Source organism: Carcharhinus amblyrhynchos, unplaced genomic scaffold (assembly GCF_965287045.1).
Source record: "Carcharhinus amblyrhynchos unplaced genomic scaffold, sCarAmb.v2.hapA chromosome_578, whole genome shotgun sequence".
NCBI classification, from domain to species: Eukaryota; Metazoa; Chordata; class Chondrichthyes; order Carcharhiniformes; family Carcharhinidae; genus Carcharhinus; species Carcharhinus amblyrhynchos.
Window position 1 is genome coordinate 11,910 of NW_027650318.1, and position 24,462 is coordinate 36,371.

The following is a 24,462-nucleotide window of genomic DNA, read 5'->3' on the forward strand; positions in this document are numbered from 1 at the left end:
AAACCAAACATGTGAAGGAGAAGTCTCCAAGCACTGTTGATAAAGTGAAGGATGCGGAATGTATTTGTGTTATTATGGTACACTGTATGAGCTGGTTTGTAAGCCTCGGACCAGGCAGGCAAGGCTGAAAGCTGTGTAACCTACATTTCACGCACGACTGATGGAATTAGCCCCTGTTCAGCTCACTTCGCTCGATTCGCATTAAGGTCAGCCTGATTTCTGCAACAACGGATCACCTAGCAACCCTCAGAGCACTCAGCTGTCCTGGCCCTTCCTGCAGTAGTGTCTGTGAGAGAGGGAGAGGGGGGAGGTGAGATTCCCTTCCTGACACGCTGACCTTCACCCTGACACAGGAGCACTTTGCCCTGAACCCAATTAACTGATGGGGTGACTGAGGCGACCTCAGTGTTAATGGATCACATTTAACCCGAGAGAGTCTGGTGGGAGAGCAGGCGGCCAGCGGCTCAGACACCCAGGCTGACCACACCAATACCGTGCCCACACTGCCATCTCCCACACCAAGGGGGACATTCAGCCCTTCGAGCCTGCTCCACCATTCATTACGATCATGGCTGATCATCCAACTCAATAGCCTAATCCTGCTTTCTCCCCATAACCTTTGATCCCGTTCACCCCCAGTGCGATATCCAGCTGCCTCTTGAATACATTCAATGTTTTGGCATCAACTACTTCCTGTGATAATGAATTCCACAGGCTCACCACTCTCTGGGTGAAGAAATGTCTCCTCACCTCCGTCCTAAATAGTCTACCCTGAATCCTCAGACTGTGACCCCCTGGTTCTGGACTCCCCCCCACCATCGGGAACATCCTCCCTGCATCTACCCTGTCTAGTCCTGTTAGAATTTTATAAATCTCTATCAGATCCCTCCCTCATTCGTCTGAACTCCAGTGAAAACAATCCTAACCTAGTCAATCTCTCCTCATACAAAGAACAAAGAAAATTCCAGCACAGGAACAGGCCCTTCGGCCCCTCCAAACCTGCACTGACCATGCTGCCCGACTGAACTAAAACCCCCTAACCCTTCCGGGGACCAAATCCCTCTATTCCCATCCTATTCATGGATTTGTCAAGACAGCCCTTAAAACACACTATCAATCTATACATCAGTCACACTCAGACATGATGCTTGTTTGGAGAGGCGGGGCAGGCACGATGGGCCGAATGGCTTCCTTTTGCACGTGACACTTCTGCGATGCTGTTGTATAAAATGTAAATTTTCCCTTTGCCTGAAAACACATCTTCCCAAATATCGACAACAGAACGTTAAAGGACAACTGGATTAAGTTCAATTTATTCACATTCGTATACCTTGATGACCCCGGGTCCTGCACTGTGCATTACGGAGGTTCAGACCTCAGGAAGAGTTCAAAGGTAGACTGCAGCCCATTGCGATCCCTGTTAAGGTGTAGAACTGTCTCTGGTCACTGAAACAGTTTGGAGGGTTCTGAGAGTTAAGCGTTGAGAGTTATCCAAGTCCCCGACTGCTGCAACAGCTCCAAGCTGCTTTCAAACACCCGCATTAGTTCCTGTCCCCTCTCTCGGTGGGAATGCTCAGTGCTGGCAGGCAACCCCCCTGTACCGCCCCCCCCCCCGCCCCCCATCCCCCACTCTCCCACCCATCACTGCAGGGGCATGTAGGGCCAGCTGAAGCTGGCACCAGACAGGAGCATGTCCCTGATGAGAGTCTCGATCGGGGTCTTACCCACCAGGCGCACAAAGAAGAGTTGCTCGATGACAGGGGAGGAGACCGCTCTCAGGGAGGGTAACCGGAGCAGCAATTTGCCAAATCGGTTGGGCTGGTTAGGGTACTGGTTACGGCAGTAATCCTCCAGGGCACACTGGCATTTCTCCTGAAGACTCTCCACGTGGGAGGGATCTGAGAGACCGCAGGCATCTGCAGGGAGACACACCACAAGGATAGCCTTTACAATATGGTAACGTGAATCATAAAATCCTGCACTGCTGAAGAAGGCCGTTCGGCCCATCGAGTCTGCACCGACCACAATCCCCACCCAGGCTCTATTCCCATAACCCCACTTATTTACCCTACTAATCCCCCTAGTATGGCCAATCCACCTAACCTGCACATCTTTGGACACTAAGGGGCAATTTAGCATGGCCAATCCACCCTAACCTGCACATCTTTGGACACTAAGGGGCAATTTAGCATGGCCAATCCACCCTAACCTGCACATCTTTGGACACTAAGGGACAATTTATCATGGCCAATCCACCTAACCTGCACATCTTTGGACACTAAGGGGCAATTTAGCATGGCCAATCCACCCTAACCTGCACATCTTTGGACACTAAGGGGCAATTTAGCATGGCCAATCCACCTAACCTGCACATCTTTGGACACTAAGGGGCAATTTAGCATGGCCAATGCACCTAACCTGCACATCTTTGGACACTAAGGGGCAATTTAGCATGGCCAATCCACCCTAACCTGCACATCTTTGGACACTAAGGGGCAATTTAGCATGGCCAATCCACCCTAACCTGCACATCTTTGGACACTAAGGGGCAATTTAGCATGGCCAATCCACCCTAACCTGCACATCTTTGGACACTAAGGGACAATTTATCATGGCCAATCCACCTAACCTGCACATCTTTGGACACTAAGGGGCAATTTAGCATGGCCAATCCACCCTAACCTGCACATCTTTGGACACTAAGGGGCAATTTAGCATGGCCAATCCACCCTAACCTGCACATCTTTGGACACTAAGGGGCAATTTAGCATGGCCAATGCACCTAACCTGCACATCTTTGGACACTAAGGGGCAATTTAGCATGGCCAATCCACCTAACCTCCACATCTTTGGACACTAAGGGGCAATTTAGCATGGCCAATGCACCTAACCTGCACATCTTTGGACACTAAGGGGCAATTTAGCATGGCCAATCCACCCTAACCTACACATCTTTGGACACTAAGGGACAATTTAACATGGCCAATCCACCCTAACCTGCACATCTTTGGACACTAAGGGCAATTTAACATGGCCAATCCACCCTAACCTGCATGTCTTTGGACTGTGGGAGGAAACTGGAGCACCTGGAGGAAACCCACACAGACACGGGGAGAATGTGCAGACTCCGCACTGTCAGTGACCCAAGCTGGGAATCGAATCCAGGTTCCTGGCGCTGTGAGGCAGCAGTGCTAATCACTGTGCCGCAAAGCCACCCTACCACTGTGCCACCTTGCTGCCCTGCACCCTTCTCCACATGGCAACAGGTCTTGACCTTGCCAAATCTGCCCCATTCCAACAAGGAACATTTCAATTCTGAAATCACCTGTTCCTCATTTTTGACAAGCTGGTATTGCTGGAAAGACTGGGATCTATCACCCATCCCAACCACACTGAGCCAGTTCAATTAGTTCTGATGTTGGCCCGTCTCACCTCACCACCTTCATCCTCACCTTCCCAATTCACCGGGAGCAATGTTCAGGGTCCCGGGAGGGGAGCAGGGGTGGTTTCTTGGTATTCCTCGTCTCTGGAAACTGTCTGATATTCCCAATTCCCATGTGGAGTTCCCAGTAATTTGCAGCTAACAGGGAGCATCTCCCGATAGCTGGGAAATGATTCCCAATATTCCCAGTCTTCACTGGGAGTACCCTCTGACATTCCCACTCATCAGGGAGCTGTCCAAAGATGTGCAGGTTAGGGTGGATTGGCCATGCTAAATTGTCCCTTAGTGTCCAAAGGTGTGCAGGTTAGGGTGGATTGGCCATGCTAAATTGTCCCTTAGTGTCCAAAGGTGTGCAGGTTAGGGTGGATTGGCTATGCTAAATTGTCCCTTAGTGTCCAAAGATGTGTAGGTTAGGGTGGATTGGCCATGCTAAATTGCCCCTTAGTGTCCAAAGATGTGCAGGTTAGGGTGGATTGGCCATGCTAAATTGCCCCTTAGTGTCCAAAGATGTGCAGGTTAGGTGGATTGGCCATGCTAAATTACCCCTTAGTGTCCAAAGATGTGTAGGTTAGGGTGGATTGGCCATGCTAAATTACCCCTTAGTGTCCAAAGGTGTGCAGGTTAGGGTGGATTTACCACTGACCACGGTAAATGCGCAGGGTTACAGCGATAGGGTAGAGGGATGAGCCTGGATGGGGCGCTCTTTTGGAGAGTTGGTGCAGACTCGTTGGGCCAAACGGCTTCTTTCTGCACTGTAGGGATTCTGTGGACGTGCAGAATCTGAGTATGTCTCATTTCCAATCCTCAGGGTAAGGCAGGAAGGTTTAATATAAGATGATGAAACAAAATAGCTTTCACACGTTCTGAGTGAGTGACTGTTGACCCAGTGTGGGGGCAATGAGGAAGAGGGAAGAGGGTTTTTCATACCCTAAACCAGGGATGCAGGGATTAGAGTGCAAGCTCACACCTTCAATCTCACAAAAATACCCTTCACAAATTCAACAAAACATCACATGGGCTGGATCAGCGCAGCAGGAACTGGGTCACTGGATAAATGAAATGCATTGTAACATTCTAATTGCTGCCCTTAAACAACCCCGGTGTCCAAGGAGGGAATAATCTTCTAATGAGTTACATTTCCTACAGCATCACTGGGGGAGTCCATCAGACCCACTCCCAGAGACCATTGTAAATACAGTCCTACTCGTAGGGACCCCCCCCCCCCCCTGTAAATACTGACCCACTCCCGGGGACCCCCGCTTGTAAATACTGATCCACTCCCAGGGACCCCCCTGTAAATACTGATCCACTCCCAGGGACCCCCCCTGTAAATAGTGACCCACTCCTGGGGACCCCCCCCTGTAAATACTGACCCACTCCCGGGGACCCCCCTCTGTAAATACTGACCCACTCCTGGGGACCCCCCCCTGTAAATACTGACCCACTCCTGGGGACCCCCCCCTGTAAATACTGACCCACTCCCGGGGACCCCCCTGTAAATACTGACCCACTCCCGGGGACCCCCCTGTAAATACTGACCCACTCCCGGGGACCCCCCCCTGTAAATACTGACCCACTCCCGGGGATCCACCCCCCCGTAAGTACTGACCCACTCCCGGGGATCCCTCTCCCTGTAAGTACTGACCAACTCCCGGGGATCCCTCCCCCTGTAAGTACTGACCAACTCCTGGGACCCCCCCTGTAAATAGTGACCCACTCCTGGAAACCCCCTGTAAATACTGACCCACTCCCGGGGACCCCCCTGTAAATACTGACCCACTCCCAGGGACCCCCCCTGTAAATACTGACCCACTCCCGGGGACCCCCCTGTAAATACTGACCCACTCCCGGGGACCCCCCTGTAAATACTGACCCACTCCCAGGGACCCCCCCTGTAAATACTGACCCACTCCCGGGGACCCCCCTGTAAATACTGACCCACTCCTGGGGATCCACCCCCCCGTAAATACTGACCCACTCCCAGGGACCCCCCCTGTAAATACTGACCCACTCCTGGGGACCCCCCCCTGTAAATACTGACCCACTCCCGGGGACCCCCCTGTAAATACTGACCCACTCCCGGGGACCCCCCTGTAAATACTGACCCACTCCCGGGGACCCCCCCCTGTAAATACTGACCCACTCCCGGGGATCCACCCCCCCGTAAGTACTGACCCACTCCCGGGGATCCCTCCCCCTGTAAGTACTGACCAACTCCTGGGACCCCCCCTGTAAATAGTGACCCACTCCTGGGAACCCCCTGTAAATAGTGACCCACTCCTGGGAACCCCCCTGTAAATAGTGACCCACTCCTGGGAACCCCCTGTAAATACTGACCCACTCCCGGGGACCCCCCTGTAAATACTGACCCACTCCCGGGGACCCCCCTGTAAATACTGACCCACTCCCAGGGACCCCCCCCCCTGTAAATACTGACCCACTCCCAGGGACCCCCCTGTAAACACTGACCCACTCCGGGGGTCCTCCTCCCCCTGTAAATACTGACCCACTCCCGGGGACCCCTCCCCCTGTAAGTACTGACCCACTCCGGGGTACACTCCCTTGTAAATACTGACCCACTCCCTAGGTTCCTGTTAGTGTTCTCTGATGGACGGTGTGCAGTCCAAACTGGGTGACTATTTCAATTTTGCAGAACGGGAGAAAAATGATTTATAGGAAGATTGATTTTACTGACGTCAGTTTTACCTCTGCAGCCTGTCACTGATAGCTGACCTGGAGGTTAAATACAAGGTGGGCACCAGTTTGATTTGATTTAATTTCAGTTTAAATCATTTATTAAGTTAGTCCTGTATTTACCCAAAATAAATCCCAATCATCTGCCGCATAATTTTAATGAAACACTCAGCAACACTAATCCCCTCCCTCCTGACGCAAGTTTCCAATCCAACTGGATAAATTCTACACAGCAATTTATTAACAATCACACAAATCCCCCACTAAATATATAAGTCAGTGTGTGATTTCAAGAACAAAATGCTGGGATCACTGTCTGTAAATGGGATTATGAGTCCCTTTCCTCATCCCGTGATACTGGTATGGGGGAGCCAATCCTGGATTCTGCTCATTTCCGGGTGATCCGGTTTCCTCCCACAGTCCAAGATGTGTAGGTTAGGTGCACTGGCCATGCTAAATTGCCCCTTAGTGTCCCGGGATGAATAGGTTAGGGGTATCAGCGGGGTAAATATGTGGTGTTACGGGATAAGGCCTGGGTGGGATTGTAGTTGGTGCAGACTCGATGGGCTGAATGGCCTCCTCCTACAGTGTGGGGTTTCTACAATTCTAAGATCGTGGAGGACACAAACGTGCGCACACTCGCTCACAAACACACACACTCGCTCATACTCTCACTTACACACACTCTCACTTACACACACACTCTCACTTACACACACTCACTCACAAACACACTCAGACACACACAAACACGCACACATTCACTTACACATAGATTATAAAAAGGCTTGGCTCTGGGTAATTACAACCCCCACAGCATTGCAGACAGTTCAGAGCCAAGACCAGGAGAAGGCAGCTTTTATGCACGGTCACTTTATTCCATTCACTGTTTCTATGTTTGGATCGAAATGCAAACATAAACTGTCCCGCTGTAATCACACCCGTCCCACTGTCATCGCACCCGTCCCACTGTCATCGCACCCGTCCCACTGTCATCGCACCCGTCCCACTGTCATCGCACCCGTCCCACTGTCATCGCACCCGTCCCACTGTCATCACACCCGTCCCACTGTAATCACACCCGTCCCACTGTAATCACACCCATCCCACTGTCCCACTGTAATCACACCCATCTCACTGTAATCACACCCGTCCCACTGTAATCACACCAGTCCCACTGTAATCACACCAGTCCCACTGTAATCACACCCGTCCCACTGTAATCACACCCGTCCCACTGTCCCACTGTAATCACACCCATCTCACTGTCCTACTGTAATCACACCCATCTCACTGTCCCACTGTAATCACACCAGTCCCACTGTAATCACACCCATCCCACTGTCCCACTGTAATCACACCAGTCCCACTGTAATCACACCCGTCCCACTGTCCCACTGTAATCACACCAGTCCCACTGTAATCACACCCGTCCCACTGTCCCACTGTAATCACACCCGTCCCACTGTAATCACACCTGTCTCACTGTAATTACACCCATCTCACTGTCCCACTGTAATCACACCCGTCCCACTGTAATCACACCCGTCCCACTGTCCCAGTGTAATCACACCCATCCCACTGCCCCTTTGCTGGCTAAAGGGTGCCATTACAGCGTGACAGGGTTTAGATGGGAAAATTGTCTTTAGAAATTGAGAAATTATAAATATTACCATTTAAAATGAAGCTGAATTCCAGCTGAGTTTCCAGCTCCAATTAAGCCTGCTGAATTGGAGGTGGGAACTCTAAGCTCCATCCTACTTCATCTGAATAAGACAATCCTTTTACAGATTTTTACACATTGCATCATAGAAAGCATTCTTTCTGGTTGTATCACAGCTTGGTCTGGGCTCCTGGTCTGTCCAAGACCTCAAGGAACTACAAAAGGTCGTGGATGTCGCCCAGTCCATCACGCAAACCAGCCTCCCATCCATTGGCTCTGTCTACACTTCCCGCTGCCTCAGCAAAGCAGCCAGCATGATTAAGGTCCCCACACACCCCGGGCATTTTCTATTCAAGCAGCATGGTGGTTAGCACTGCTGCCTCACAGCGCCAGGAACCCAGGTTCGATTCCCGGCTTGGGTCACTGCCTGTGCGGAGACTGCACTTTCTCCCTGTGTCTGCGTGGGTATCCTCCAGATGCTGCGGTTTCCTCCCCAATCTGAAAGGTGTGCAGGTTAGGTGGACTGATCACGCTAACTTGACCCTAGCGTCTTGGGAATTAGCACAGTAAATATGTGGGGTTACGAGAATAGGGCCTGGGTGGGATGGTGGTCAGTGCAGACTCAATGGGCTGAATGGCCTCCTGCACTGTAGGGATTCTATGATTCTTCCACCTTCTTCTATTGCAAAACAGATACAAAAGTCTGAGAATACACGGCAAATGATTCAAGAATAGCTTCTTACCAGACTTCTGAATGGACCTACCATATTTTAAGCTGATCTTTCTATACACACTACCTGTGACTGTAACACTACATTCTGCACCCTCTCCTTTCCTTCTCCCCTATGTACTCTCTGAACGGTATGTTTTGTCTGTATAGCGCGGAAGAAACAATACTCTTCATTGTATACTAATACACGTGACAATAATAACTCAAATCAAATCAGTTCACTCCTCAAAAGGATCCAGAGGGACAATTTTTTCACACAGAGGGTGGTGAGTGTCTGGACCAAGCTGCCAGAGGTAGTAGTTGAGGTGGGTACAATTTTATCCTTTAAAAAGCATTTAGACAGTTACATGGGTACAATGGGTATAGAGGGATATGGGCCAAATGCGGGCAGTTGGGATTAGCTTAGGGGTTTAAAAAAAAGGGTGGCGTGGACAAGTTGGGCTGAAGGGCCTGTTTCCATGCTGTAAACCTCAATGAATCTATGACTCAAGTGCAGTGTGACAGGTTGAAAAGTTGCTTGTTATAGCCTACATCTAACTCACATTCAGCCAGTGAATAAAGTTAAAAAGGTTTATTTATTAGTCACAAGTAGGGCTACATTAACACTGCAGTGAAGTTACTGTGAAATTCCCTTAGTCACAACACTCCAGTGCCTGTTCGGGTACACTGAGGGAGAAATTAGCACAGCCAATTCACCTAACCTGCACATCTTTGGACACTAAGGGTCAATTTAGCATGGCCACAGACAGTGATCCAAGCTGGGAATCGAACCCGGGTCCCTGATGCTGTGAGGCAGCAGTGCTAACCGCTGTGCCGCCCATGTGAGAATGGAGTGTGGGCTGTGTGAAAGTATCTCATTGCCTCCGTCTCTGGTGGTCCCGGTACTGACTATGATTCAGAACCTTTGCTCCTCACCCTGCTAACCAAATCCTCGGCCACCCAGCACTGTGCAGCAGATCCGACACAGACTCACCCGAGGTGAACAGGACGATGGCCTTGAGGCAGGAGAACTCGGCCGAGTCCACGTGCAGCAGCTTCAGCTTTTCCACTTGCTCCTGGAAGACCCGGATGTGATCCATGAATGCCACGACTCGCTCTGCCGACATGGGGGCGGCGTGGAGGCCGGCGGCCGCCAGCAGGGGTGCCACGTGCAGAGGCATGGAGCACTGCGCGGCGTTCAGCACAAACAGCTCGCTCCACGTGTGTCGGAGAAGCCCCACCTGGTCAGAAATCTGGAGGTCGGGGAAGAAGGGGATGTTCCTGGCCCACTCGACAGCACTGAAGAGGAGGCGGGCAGCCAGCTCACAGATGTTCTCCACGCCCATCATGCCGGGGGCCGGTTGCATGCACTGGCTGCTGTAGCGGGACATTGGGTATGGCTCTGCCCGTAGCAAGAGCGAGATGAAGCTGGACAGGTAAGAGGAGTTGGAAAAGCCCTCGCCATTGCTCAGGCTGTAGTGTCCTGTGTTGGACTGAGTGTGAGCCAGCCTTCCTCTCTGAACTGCTGTAAAAGAAATAACAGAAATCAGAATGCCAGGCAGAAATAGGGCACATCTACTGATACAACTGTCACAGAATCCCTCCAGTGCAGAAGGAGGCCACTCAGCCCATCGAGTCTGCACTGACTCTCTGACAGGGTGTCTTACCCAGGCTCTCTCCTGCTCCTTCTTCCCATAACCCTGCACACTCACCATGGCTAATCCATCTATCTCAAACACCTTAGAATCATTGGATCCCTACAGTGCAGAAGGAGGCCGTTTGGCCCATCGAGTCTGCACTGACCACAGTCCCACCCAGACCCTATCCCCATAACCCCATGCATTTACCCTGCTGGTATCCCTGACATTACAAAGCAATTTAGCCTGGTCAATCCACCTAACCTGTACATCTTTGTACACTGAGGGACAAGTTAGCATGTCTAATCCATCTAACCTGCATATCTTTAAATTCATATATTTACATTTTAGTGTCACAAGTCAGCTTACATTAACACTGCAATGCATTTACTGTGAAAATCCCCGAGTTGCCATATTCCAGCACCCATTCGGGTAGACTAAGGAGCAATTTAGCACGACCAACGCACTCTAACCAGCGTGTCTTTCGGACTGTGGGAGGAAACCGGAGCACCAGGAGAAAACCCACGCAGACACGGGGAGAACGTGCGGACTCCACACAAACAGCGACCCAAGCTGGGAATCGAACCCATGTCTCTGGCACTGTGAGGCAGCAGTGCTAAGCCACTGTGTCACCTGTATCAGCTGTCATATTGTGAAAAGACAGTTACCCAGGGGTTAAAGTGGGGGAATGGCAGAACCTAATACCAGCAGAGAAAAGGCATTGGCAAAATTTAAGTGACTAAAATCTGAGAAATCCCGAGGACCTATTGGCCCACACCCTCAGGAATGATCCCATGAGATTAAAAACTGCTAAATGTTATACCACTTTTCAAGAAAGGCGAGAGAGAAAGCAGTGAACTACAGGCTGGTTGGCCTAACATTGGGGAAATGCTGGTATCTATTATTAAGGAAGTCTTAAAAATGCACTTAGAAAAACAGAGTATGATTAGAATAAAACACCTTAGTTTCACTAAAGGGAAATACTGTTTGACAAGTTAATGTGATGTTTTTTGAGGATGTACCCAGTAGAGTAGATAAAGGAAGGCTAGTAGATGCAGTGTGTCTGGATTTCCAAAAGGCATTTGATAAGATGCCATACAAAATATTATTAGGCAGGATAAGGGCTCATAGAGTTGAGGGTGATCCATCAGTATGAGCAGAGGATCGAGGTTAATGCATAGAAAACACAGTGGGCAGAAGTGAGGCTTTCTCAGGTTGACAGACAGTGAATAATGGAGGGTCGCAACGAGCAGTGCTGGGGCCTCAGCTATTCACACCTACTAAATGATTTAGATGAAGAGACAGAGAGTAATGTATCAACGTTTGTTAATGGTACCAAGCTGGCTGGGAAGGTAAGCTGTGAGGAAGACACAGAGAGGCAGAGTGCTGAAATGTGGGAGGGTTAGTGCTGAGGGAGCGCCGCACTGTGGGAGGGTCAGTGCTGAGGGAGCACCGCACTGTGGGAGGGTCAGTGCTGAGGGAGCACCGCACTGTGGGAGGGGCAGTGCTGAGGGAGCACCGCACTGTGGGAGGGTCAGTGCTGAGGGAGCACCGCACTGTGGGAGGGTCAGTGCTGAGGGAGCACCGCACTGTGGGAGGGTCAGTGCTGAGGGAGCACCGCACTGTGGGAGGGTCAGTGCCGAGGGAGCGCCGCACTGTGGGAGGGTTGGTGCTGAGGGAGGGTTGGTGCTGAGGGAGCACCGCACTGTGGGAGGGTCAGTGCTGAGGGAGCACCGCACTGTGGGAGGGTTGGTGCTAAGGGAGCACTGCACTGTGGGAGGGTCGGTGCTGAGGGAGGGCCGCACTGTGGGAGGGTCGGTGCTGAGGGAGGGCCACACTGTGGGAGGGTCAGTGCTGAGGGAGGGCCGTACTGTGGGAGGGTCAGTGCTGAGGGAGGGCCATACTGTGGGAGGGTCAGTGCCGAGGGAGCGCCGCACTGTGGGAGGGTCGGTGCTGAGGGAGAGCAGCACTGTGGGAGGGTTGGTGCCGAGGGAGCACCGCACTGTGGAAGGGTCAGTGCTGAGGGAGCGCCGCACTGTGGAAGGGTCAGTGCTGAGGGAGCGCCGCACTGTGGGAGGGTCTGTGCTGAGGGAGCGCTGCACAGTTGAAAGGGAGTGTATTTTAGATGAGACATTAAGTTGAGATCCAATCTGCTTTGTCTGATTCTGTGGCACTATTTCAATGGAGAGTGACATTCCCTCCAGAATCTTGGCAAATATTTATCTCTCAATCAACATTAACCATCAAAGAGATGTGATCTCTTTGTCATTTGGGGAAACTTACTGCATGTATGTGACAAGTGACAACACTTCAAGTATACCGCACTGGCTCTAAAGCAGTTTGAGATGCCCTGAGGTTGCGAAAGGCATTAAATAAATGCAAGTCTGTCTCTTTTATTTACTGGAGTGCAGCCAGTGCCTGGTCCCACAACAGTCCAACAGATCAGACAAGGAGGAGGTAAAATAAGGTGTAAAGCATAGGAGAGTGGGAGGGGCTGAGGAGTTCATATCAGTGACAGCTTGATTGACAGAGGATGGGTTTTAGTAGGGAGTCACTTCAGTTCTTTAATAGCCTAACTCAGTCATAGCGATTTCCAACGCCTTCTATATAAATATTATGAAATGATCCAAACCTCTGGGAACCAAAGGAAAGGGTGGCACGGTAACACAGCAGTTAGAACCGCTGCCTCATAGTGCTAGGGACCCAGATTCGATTCCCAGCTTGGGTCACTGTCTGTGTGGAGTTTGCACGATCTCCCCATTAGACATAGGAGCAGAATGAGGCCACTCGGCCCATTGAGTCTGCTGCGCCATTCAATCATGGCTGATATTTTCCTCATCCCAATTCTCCTGCCTTTTCCCCATAGCCCCTGATCCCCTTATTAATCAAGAACCTATCCATCTCTGTCTTAAGACACTCAATGACCTGGCCTCCTCCACAGCCTTCTGCAGCAAAGAGTTCCCCATGACTGCATGGGTTTCCTCCCACAGTCCAAAGATGTACGGGTTAGGTGGATTGGCTGTACTAAATCAACCTTAGTGTCGGGGGCGGTGGCAGGGTAAATATGTGGAGTTACAGGAATAGGGCCTGGATGGGATTGTGGTCAGTGCAGACTCGATGGGCCAAATGGCCTCCTTCTGCTCCGTGGGAATTCTACAAAGAAACCCTTTTCATTCAAAGCAACATTTATTTTTTTGCTATACATGGCTACTAAAGTGGGAAGCTACCAACCAGACTCACTCACAGAGAGCGCCTCATTCTGTCTAAGTGAGGAACCAAGGCAGTCCACTCAAATACAAGCTCAGTGAGTCTGAGTTTTAGCGTATATTTTATGATCGGTTGCTATTTTTGGAGTTAAGAGATGCCGATCTAAATTTTCTCCCTCCAAGCCTTGCTTTTGCTGTGAAGGAGTATCTATTACCCTGTCTTATTTGGGTGGTTTATCTGAGTCTTTAGACAGCGAACACCAGTGAGGGACTGTGGTCAGCAACAAGCCATTGCTGAGGGAGCCTCTGATGGGCTGAGTTTATGGTCTGTCGGTCAGCACAGAAGGAACAATCCTGTGTTGTAAGGAAGGAGAGTCAGGCTGTACATCCAGCCACTTAACCAACTATTGATTAAATCGGTCTTGGCAGTTTGTAGTCGAACATGCAGCTTAATGAGCTGTTTGTTCTAAAGAGATGGCAGATCATTTGATGGCTTGTGACAACTAGGATCACAAAGTACTGGACCTGATACACATCTCTGGGTGGGTAAACAAATGCAGGCGTCGCACAGATCAAGCACTCATCCAGGATAGGATAAGATAAGGTTGTGTCACAGCTCCTGCTCTGCCCAAGACCACAAGGAACTACAAAAGGTTGTAAACACAGCCCAGTCCATCACACAAACCAGCCTCCCATCCATTGACTCTGTCTACACTTCCCGCTGCTTTGGGAAAAGCAGCCAGCATAATCAAGGACCCCACGCACCCCGGACATTCTCTCTTCCTTTGAGAAAAAGATACAAAATTCTGACATCACATACCAGCTGACTCAAGAACAGCTTCTTCCCTGCTGCCATCAGACTTTTGAATGGACCTACGTCGCATTAAGCTGATCTTTTTCTACATCCTAGCTATGGATGGCATGGTAGCAAGGTGCTCAGCGCGGCTGCTTTACAGCTCCAAGGACCGGGGTTCGATTCCCGGCTTGGGTCACTGTGTGGAGTTTGCACATTCTCCTTGTGTCTGCGTGGGTTTCCTCTGGGTGCTCCGGTTTCCTCCCACAGTCCACAGATGTGCTGGTTAGGTGGATTGGTCATGCTAAAATTGCCTCTTACTGTCCTGAGATGCTTAGGTTAGAGGGATTATAGAACATAGCACAGTACAGGCCCTTCGGCCCTCGATGTTGTGCCGAGCTATGTCCAAACCCAAGATCAAGCTATCCCACTCCCTATCATACTGGTGTGCTCTTTAGCAGGTAAATATGTAAGGATTAGGGGGTAGGGCCTGGTCAGTGCAGACTCAATGGGCCAAATGGGCCTTTTTCTACACTGTAGGATTTCTATGGACTTTAAAACAACATTCTGCACTCTCTCATTTCCTTCTCTATGAACAGTATGATTTGTCTGTGCAAAAAAACAAAACTTTTCACTGTATGCTAATACATGTGACAATAATAAATCAAATCAAATAAAATCAAGATAACCAAACGCAGAACGAGAAAACAGAACGGCAGATTTCTAACCTAAGGGTTATAAATATATTTCCATTCCCAGTTACTGGGATTAACTGAAGGCTAAATGAACAGTTTGTTATATAAATCGGAATCCCCTCAAACTGCAGTCTGCACCTGGCCTGCCACGGATCAGAAACCCTGGGGGCCAGACACAGAAACTCAAAGAAGGGAAACAGAAAGAAACAGCCACACTCAGGAGGAGAGAAACAGAGAAAGAACAACATGATCAGACACAAAAACAAACAGAATTTTCAAAGTAGGAGCACAGATAGATGGAGCAGCATGGTGGCACAATGATTAGCACTGCTGCCTCACCACGCCAGGGACCCAGGTTCAATTCTTGGATCACTGTCTGTGTGAAGTCTGCATGTTCTCCCCGTGTCTGCATGGGTTTCCTCCAGGTGCTTTGGGTTCCTCCCACAGTCCGAAAAATGTGCTGGTTAGGGTGCATTATCCCAAACAGGCACCGGGCTGTGGCAACTAGGGGAATTTCACAGTAACTTTATTGCAGCGCAAGCCTTACTTGTGACTAATAAGTAAACTTTAACTTTAAATTTTAACTTTAAATATCATTAGATTATTGAGTTTTACATATAGAGGCATGCAAGGGTGAAGGAAGAATAATATACCATACAGTGATATAAGGAGAGGCTGGATAGACTGGGACTTTTTTCTCTGGAGTGTAGGAGGCTGAGGGGTGATCTTATAGAGGTCTATAAAATAATGAGGGGCACAGATCAGATAGATAGTCAATATCCTTTCCCAAAGGTAGGGGAGTCTAAAACTAGAGGGCATAGGTTTAATGTGAGAGGGGAGAGATACAAAAGGGTCCAGAGGGGCAATTTTTTCACACAGAGGGTGGTGAGTGTCTGGAACGAGCTGCCAGAGGTAGTAGTAGAGGTGGGTACAATTTTGTCTTTTAAAAAGCGTTTAGACAGTTACATGGGTAAGATGGGTATAGAGGGATATGGGCCAAATGCAGGCAATTCGGACTAGCTTAGAGGTTAAAAAAAAGGGCAGCATGGACAAGTTGGGCCGAAGGGCCTGTTTCCATGCTGTAAACCTCTATGACTCTAAAACATAGAAACTGGAAGCAGGAGTAGGCCATTTGGTCCTTCGAGTCTGCTCTGCCATTCAGTGAAATTGTGGCTGATCTGATGGTAAATTCAGATGTGCATCCAGCCTATGTCCCGGTAATCTATCACCATGTCACTCAGCAAGTACCTCTCCACAGATCAAAGCAGAACACTGGCGGATGCTGGAATCTGAAACAAAAACAGAAAATGCTGGAAAATCTCAGCAGGTCTGGCAGCATCTGTGGGGAGAGAGAGTAGAGCCAACGTTTCGAGTCTGGATGACCCTTCATCAGAGCTCGTACCTGTCCACCTCTGGTTTAAAGATATTCAAAGACTCTGCTTCCCCCACCTTCTCAGGAGGAGAGTGCCTGAGACTCACCACCCTCAGTGTAAATATTCCACCTCATCTCCATTTCAAATGGCCGTCCCCATAATCTTTAAACAGTGACCAATGAATAAGGAGAAATATTTGAAAAAAACATTCTTTGCACAGGGTTGTTGGGGCATGGAATGTTTTACCAAAGGGAGGGACCACTGTTGTCGTTAAGGGATAATGATTAAATGTTTGACAGAGGGAGGGTGGCCCAGTGGTTAGCACTGCTGCCTCACAGAGCCAGGGACACGGGTTCAATTCTGGCCTCAGGCCACAGAAATCATAGAATCTCTACAGTGCAGAAGGCGGCCATTTTGCCCATCAAGTCTGTACCGACAACAATCCCTGCCCAGGCCCTATCCCCACAAACACACACATTTACCCCCACGAAGGAGTGGGGGACTGTGGGAGGAGATCAGAGCACAGAGGAAACCCACACAGACACGGGGAGAACATGCACACTCCACACAGACAGTGACCCAACGCCGGGAATCGAACCAGGGTCCCTGGCGCTGTGAGGCAGCAGTGCTAACCACTGTTCCACTGTGCCGCCCTGGGTCACTGTCAGTGTGGAGTTTGCACATTCTCTCCATGTCTGCATGGGTTTCCTCCGGGTGCTCCAGTTTCCTCCCACAGTCCAAAAGACATACTGGTTTAGGTGCATTGACCATGCTAAATTGCCCCTTACTGTCCAAAGATGTACAGTTCAGTGGATTGGCCATGCTAAATTGTCCTTTAGTATCCAAAGATGTGCAGGTTAGGGTGGATTGGCCATGCTAAATTGCCCCTTAGTGTCCAAAGATGTGTAGGTTAGGGGGATTGGCCATGCTAAATTGTTCCTTTGTGTCCAAAGATATGTAGGTTAGGTGGATTGGCCACGCTAAATTGTCCCTTAGTGTCCAAACAAGTACAGGTTCAGTGGATTGGCCACACTAAATTGCCCCTTAGTGTCCAAAGATGTGCGGGTTAGGTGGATTGCCACACTAAGTTGCCCTTTATTATCCAAAGATGTACGGGTTAGGTGGATTGACCATGCTAAATTGCCCCTTAGAGTCTAAAGATATGCAGCTTAGGTGGATTCACCAGGCTAAATTGCCCCTTAGTGTCCAAAGATGTGCAGGTTAGGTGGATTGGCCATGCTAAGTTGCCCCTTAGTGTCCAAGGATGTACAGGTTCAGTGGATTGACCATGCTAAATTGCCTCTTAGTGTCCAAAGATGTGTAGGTTAGGTGGTCTGATAAATGCGCGGGACTACAGGGATAGGGCAGGGGGTTGGGCCTGGGTAAGATTTTCTTTCGGAGAAGTGGAGCAGACTCGATGGGCCAAATGGCCTCCTTCTGCCCTGCAGGGATTCTATGGTTCGGAACTATGGGGAAACAGCATGGCTGGAGGATTTGATTTTCGCTGCTGTAGCACTGACATGATGGATTGAATTGAAATGCCTCCTCCTGTGTTGTAAACTTCTATAGTTACATAAAAGCAGCAGAACTAGAAACAATATCAAGAGATCACTGATAAAACACAGGATTAGAAGAGCTTGATAAATTCCCCACTATAGATTCACCGGTAGAGAATCAGTGTCACTGGTTTCATTATATTAAAATGCAAAAGTTTTCCTGCAGTTATCGGTTCTGTTTAATGCTTGGGTGAAATGAAAAAGAGAAATTAGGCAAGAGAGAAATATTCGGGAGGAGTGAGGATAGAGACAAAGAAATGGGGACAAAATGAGAGCAAAATCAGGTGGAAAGGGAGAATGGGAACATAGAGACGTTGGGATCGAGTAAGAGAAAGAGAACACAGAGAGAGTGATGGAGAGAATTAGGACAGAGGAAAGGAATTTGGAAAGAACAAAATAACAAGAATGACAGAGGATAAGAATAAAAGAATGGATTACACAGTGGCACAGTGGTTAGCACTGCTGCCTCACAGCCCTAGGGGCCAGTGTTCGATTCCCAGCTTGGGTCACTGTCTGTGTGGAGTCTGCACGTTCTGCCCTGTGTCTGCATTTCCTCCCACAGTCCGAGAGACATAGTTAGGGTGCATTGGGCCGTGCTAAGTTCTCCCACAGTGTACCCGAACAGGTGCTGGAATGTGGCAACTGGAGTCATAGAGGTTTACAGCATGGAAACAGGTTCTTCAGCCCATCTTGTCTATGCTGTCCTTTTATTTTAAACCCCTAAGCTGGTCACAATTACCCGTGTTTGGCCCATATCTCTCTATACCCATCTTACCCATGTAACTGTCTAAATGCTTTCTAAAAGACAAAATTGTACCCGCCTCTATCACTGCCTCTAGCAGCTCATTCCAAACACTCACCACCCTATGTGTGAAAAAATTGACCCTCTGGACTCTTTTGTATCTCTCCCGTCTCACATTAAACCTATGTCCTCTAGTTTTAGACTTCACTACCTTTGGGAAAAGATATTGACTATCTAGCTGATCTAGGCCCCTCATTATTTTATAGACTTCTATAAGATCACCCCTCAGCCTCCTACGCGCCAGAGAAAAAAGTCCCAGTCTATCTAGCCTCTCCTTATAACTCAATCCATCAAGTCCCGGTAGCATCCTAGTAAATCTTTCTGCACTCCTTTTAGTTTAATAATATCCTTTCTATAATAGGGTGACCAGGGCTATACACAGTATTCCAAGTGTGGCCTTACCAATGTCTTGTACAACTTCAACAAGACATCCCAACTCCTGTATTCAACGAGTGCAGAGAGTGTTCTGGAGGAACGGTTTGGATTAGTGTCCAAAGATGTGCAGGTTAGGTGGATTGGCCATGCTAAATTGCCCCTTAGTGTCCAAAGATGTGCAGGTTAGGTGCATTGGCCATGTTAAATTGTCCCTTAGTGTCCAAAGATGTATAGATTAGGTGGATTGGACATATTAATTTATCTTTGAGTGTACCCAAATAGGTGCCAGAGTGTGGCAACTAGGGGATTTTCACAGTAACTTCATTGCAGTGTTAATGTAAGCCTTACTTGTGACAATAATAAATAAACTAATTTTAAAAAAAGAGAGAATGGGAGATGAAGTTAAAGACAGTGGAACAGAAACTTTGGAATAAGGTCAGTGATGGAATGCAGAGAATTGGAATGAGTGGAGCTGGTTAAAAACTGGTCACATTGTTAGTAATCCCTCAACCCCCATCAAGGTAGCAGCTTCCCTCCCCGTCCCAGCCCAGGAGAGATCTACCTTCTCGCCTCATGCCGATTTTCAGACATTTCTTGAAGCGGCAATGCTGACACTGATTACGGTGATGTTGGTCAATGGGACAGTTCCTGTTGCCCCTGCAGTTGTAGCTCAGATTCCTCCGCACGCTCCTCTTGAAGAAGCTCTTGCAGCCTTCACAGGTGAACTGTCCATAGTGTTTGCCGCTGGACTTGTCCCCACAAACCATGCATTCTACCCCTGGCTGCTGCTGCAGCTTTTCCAGCTGGGACACATCTGGAGCCGGTGAACAGGGCAACACATCTCCAGGAGAGACATCCTTCTGTTCCTCTGCACTGAGGTGGGGCTTGGGGGTGAGTGAGGCCTGGTGCATGGGATCTCTCCACGAGTTCCTGATCATTCTGTAGCCAGGCCTCCAAACTCACTGAACAATCCTACACCTGAAACTCCCAGTTTTAGATCCAAGTCCAATTCCAGTCCTCCGACAAGTCCCAGTCCTGCCCTATCTCAGTCCCAATCTTGATTCCTGCTCTATCCCAGTCCAGCTCTGGTCCGTACCGTATCCTAGTGCTAGACCTGCCTTATCCCAGTTCCACTCCTACCCTATCCCAGTTTCAGCCCTGCTCTATCCCAGTCCAGCTCTGGTCCCTACTGTATCCTAGTGCCAGTCCTGCCTTATCCTAGTGCCAGTCTCTCCCTGTCCTATCCCAGTATTTGTCCTGTCCTATCCCAGTGCCAGTCCTATCCTATCACAGTGCCAGCTGCCCTATCCCAGTGTTAGTCCTGGTTTGTTCCCTGCCCTATCCCAGTGCCAGTCCTGCCCTATCCCAGTGCCAGTCCTGATCTGTTACCTGCCCTATCCCAGGGACAGACCTGCCTCTATTCCAGTCAAGACTCTATCCCGGTCCAGGCTCTGTTTCAATCGGCTGCCAGTCTATGTCCCGGGAAAACCCTGACCAATTGAACAGGCAAAGTCAAGATGCTGGCAGTATTTTTTTGCAGCAGAGAATTCCCTGTGAAAGTTGAGCGAACTGCGCACGGAGTAATTCAGCCTGCTGGCTGTGTAGCACTCGCCTCTCCAGGTGAGGGGTTTCTGTGAGTCCCTGTCCCGGTCCGGGAATGAGCCGGGATCCCGCTGTCTCTGTCCTGCTCGGTGCTGGCAGTGGGAGAGAGAGAAGCGGACACAGCTCTGCAGCCGGCTTCCTATTAGCGCCAGACTGACAAATCCTCTCCAGAAAGACAGGTTCAATCCATAGGGAATGGGGAGCCCGGCTCCAGCTCCAATACAAGTCCAGCTCCTGTTCCTCCAGCTCCAATACCAGGACCAGCTCCTGTTCCTCCTGCTCCTATACCAGGTCCAGCTCCGGCACTGGAAGCGGTGTCACTGCTCCGGGACGCTGGAGTTTAGTCTGACAGCGACTGGGAACAACTTACTAGGGGGAGGCACTCGCCTCTCTCTCATCCGCAACCTCAATCGCTCTTCATCCAAAAGCACCACCTCGATCCCCCACCTACTCTGCAGACACTCAGCCCATCAACACCTCTGCTAACCTCTCTCCACTCTCTCTGCTAACCCCTCTCCACTCTCTCTGCTAACCCCCTCCCTGCTCGCCCCTTTCACTCTCCCTGCTAACCTCCCTCCATTCTCTCTGCTAACCCTCTCCCTGCTCGCCCCTTTCACTCTCCCTGCTAACCTCCCTCCATTCTCTCTGCTAACCCTCTCCCTGCTAACCTCTCTCCACTCTCTCGGCTAACCCCCTCCCTGCTCGCCCCTTTCACTCTCCCTGCTAACCTCTCTCCATTCTCTCTGCTAACCCTCTCCCTGCTAATCCCTCTCCACTCTCTCTGCTAACCCTCTCCCTGCTCACCCTGCTAGCCCTCTCCCTGCTCGCCCCTTTCACTCTCTCTGCTAACCCCTCTCCATTCTCTCTGCTAACCCTCTCCCTGCTTACCCCTTTCACTCTCCCTGCAAACCCCTCTCTACTCTTCCTGGATAACTCTGACAATTCCTGGATAACTGGATTCTGTCCTCCCAGCCTCAATCCCGGTCCTATTCCAGGTCCAGGCTCTATCCTGAAGACAATGACCATCTCCAGGACTGGTTCCTGAAGACAATGACTCTCTCTGGGGTTCCTGAAGACAATGACACTCTTGCTGGGTTCCTGAAGACAATGACTCTCTCTGGGGTTCCTGAAGACAATGACTCTCTCTGGGGTTCCTGAAGACAATGACTCTCTCTGGGGCTCCTGAAGACAATGACACTCTCGCTGGGTTCCTGAAGACAATGACTCTCCCTGGGGCTCCTGAAGACAATGACACTCTCGCTGGGTTCCTGAAGACAATGACTCTCTCTGGGGTTCCTGAAGACAATGACTCTCTCTGGGACTGGTTCCTGAAGACAATGACTCTCTCTGGGACTGGTTCCTGAAGACAATGACTCTCTCTGGGACTGGTTCCTGAAGACAACGACTCTCTCTGGGACTGGTTCCTGAAGACAACGACTCTCTCTGGGACTGGTTCCTGAAGACAACGACTCTCTCTGGGACTGGTTCCTGAAGACAACGACTCTCTCTGGGACTGGTTCCTGAAGACAATGACTCTCTCTGGGACTGGTTCCTGAAGACAATGACTCTCTCTGGGACTGGTTCCTGAAGACAATGACTCTCTCTGGGACTGGTTCCTGAAGACAACGACTCTCTCTGGGACTGGTTCCTGAAGACAACGACTCTCTCTGGGACTGGTTCCTGAAGACAATGACTCTCTCTGGGACTGGTTCCTGAAGACAACGACTCTCTCTGGGACTGGTTCCTGAAGACAATGACTCTCTCTGGGACTGGTTCCTGAAGACAATGACTCTCTCTGGGACTGGTTCCTGAAGACAATGACTCTCTCTGGGACTGGTTCCTGAAGACAATGACTCTCTCTGGGGTTCCTGAAGACAATGACTCTCTCTGGGGTTCCTGAAGACAATGACTCTCTCTGGGGTTCCTGAAGACAATGACTCTCTCTGGGACTGGTTCCTGAAGACAATGACACTCTCGCTGGGTTCCTGAAGACAATGACTCTCTCTCTGGGGTTCCTGAAGACAATGACACTCTCGCTGGGTTCCTGAAGACAATGACACTCTCTCTGGGGTTCCTGAAGACAATGACTCTCTCTGGGGTTCCTGAAGACAATGACACTCTCGCTGGGTTCCTGAAGACAATGACTCTCTCTGGGGCTCCTGAAGACAATGACACTCTCACTGGGTTCCTGAAGACAATGACTCTCTCTGGGGCTCCTGAAGACAATGACACTCTTGCTGGGTTCCTGAAGACAATGACTCTCTCTGGGGTTCCTGAAGACAATGACTCTCTCTGGGGTTCCTGAAGACAATGACTCTCTCTGGGGCTCCTGAAGACAATGACACTCTCACTGGGTTCCTGAAGACAATGACTCTCTCTGGGGCTCCTGAAGACAATGACACTCTTGCTGGGTTCCTGAAGACAATGACTCAATTTCATATCAGTGAGAGAACTGGAGTAATTTGTTCCAGTCGGCCAGGTGCACACTGGAATGCAATCGTCCCACACTTAAGTCATTTCTTTAGGAGAGTGAGGAGTTTTGCGCTGGATCTGTGAGAGGTGGGGCCTAAACACTCGAGAGCCTGGCTGCGAAGCGATTGGGCACCATTTTGAAAAGGTGCCCCCACCACACTGCACTGGAAGACCCCCCCCCGCCCTGCCATTCAGCGACAGCAGGATTCCACACCCCTTCCCTGACATGGGTCAGTGGCATCAGGGCCCTCCCAGTGGGTCCCCCTCATGACCCTCGACATGTCCCCCCTTCATGACCCCATTCAATCATCAATCCTCCACTCCCTCGGTACTGCCCCTGGTACACTGGCAGTGCCTATCTGGCAGTGCCAGTGCACCAGATGGGCACTGCTCAGCCATGTCTCTGACTACCCCGGAGCTTCAATGGCCTCTGAGCCCTCGGCGTGGCCATTATGCCTCCTGGAGACTAGCAGTAATTCCTGCCAGGTTTATGCTGCGCCCGAGAGTCAGAAGATCCCAGGAGCTGGGAGAATCCGACGTCGAACAGGCTAAGCATATCTCGGCCTTTTGGCTAAGATCAAGTGTAGCATCGACATGCTGTACTTGGTTGAAGTCATTAGGTTACATGTCAGCTTCATTTGAAGCAATTTTTAAAAGCAGCATCTTAGCCTTTTGGCTAAGATGTAAATAAGACTAAGCCTTGGAGGTGGAGCTATACCGACTCCAATCAGCTTGGATCATGTAGATCAAGCCCAAGACAGGAGGTGAGAGCACTGTCTTGTCAGCTTGGATCTGGAATGTCTCAACTTGTTCAGACTCTGAATTGGACTTATTGGATTGAATTGGAATAAAGAAAACTCCTTTAAATATGCTAGTGGACTTTGGGCCCTTCCTGGGTGTGGTGCAATTGGCGCCAGTAGCAAGGGCCCGGGAAGATTGGCGCTGGGCGCAAATCCCATTTTTAGGACCACACTCAATTTCCCAGGATAGGCGTGATCTGCAACAGGCCAGAAAACCGCCCTCTTAGTTTGACCTTGACCCTGTTTTGTTACAAGGGTAACCTTTTCGAGGGTCAGATAGATTTAGGGTTGTGATTGGGGTGATCCTGGTAAGGCTGCAGGTGACAGTGAGGTGCCAAGCCCCTTTGTCAGAGACTCACAAGGATGGATTACAACCCACGTTATTCACTGGCAACTGAAGGGTCGCTGTGTGAGGTCAAGCACAAACACCAACACTGGAGCCCGATTCTTTCCAACTCTTTCTCCCCCACAGAGCTCCACAATGATGCGGACTAGTCATGACAGGGAAAGTTTCCCAACAAGAGCCAGCCCAGTCAACTGTGAAAAGATACAGGAATTTAATTCCGCTAGACTTTCTACACCCCGAAGTCTTGAACTTGTTTCTTTCGTGGTTGGATGTTAGTTGCTGCAGTTCCCTCTCAGC

The 24,462-nt window shown here is 49.9% G+C and overlaps 1 protein-coding gene and 1 non-coding gene across 3 annotated transcripts; one reads left to right on the forward strand and one right to left on the reverse strand.

Annotated features, from left to right (window-relative positions):
* Positions 1 to 1,641: 1,641 nt before the first annotated feature.
* On the reverse strand, positions 1,642 to 21,029 carry LOC145339636 (nuclear receptor subfamily 2 group F member 1-B-like). 2 transcript variants are annotated; one of them, XM_080184147.1, is made up of 3 exons: positions 19,508 to 21,029; positions 9,503 to 10,030; positions 1,642 to 1,916 (listed from the first exon to the last, which is right to left on the reverse strand). In XM_080184147.1, the coding sequence occupies exons 1-3, from the start codon at positions 19,881 to 19,883 to the stop codon at positions 1,642 to 1,644; spliced, it is 1,179 nt and encodes a 392-aa protein (XP_080040273.1). In that variant the 5' UTR covers positions 19,884 to 21,029. The 2 variants fall into 2 exon arrangements, with proteins under 2 accessions (XP_080040273.1, XP_080040272.1); XM_080184146.1 differs by having other exon boundaries at positions 9,503 to 10,033.
* A 2,544-nt stretch (positions 21,030 to 23,573) lies between these two features.
* LOC145339638 (U2 spliceosomal RNA) lies at positions 23,574 to 23,770 on the forward strand. Its single transcript, XR_013886047.1, has one exon. It is a non-coding gene; the product is annotated as a U2 spliceosomal RNA (small nuclear RNA).
* The last annotated feature ends 692 nt before the right edge of the window (positions 23,771 to 24,462 follow it).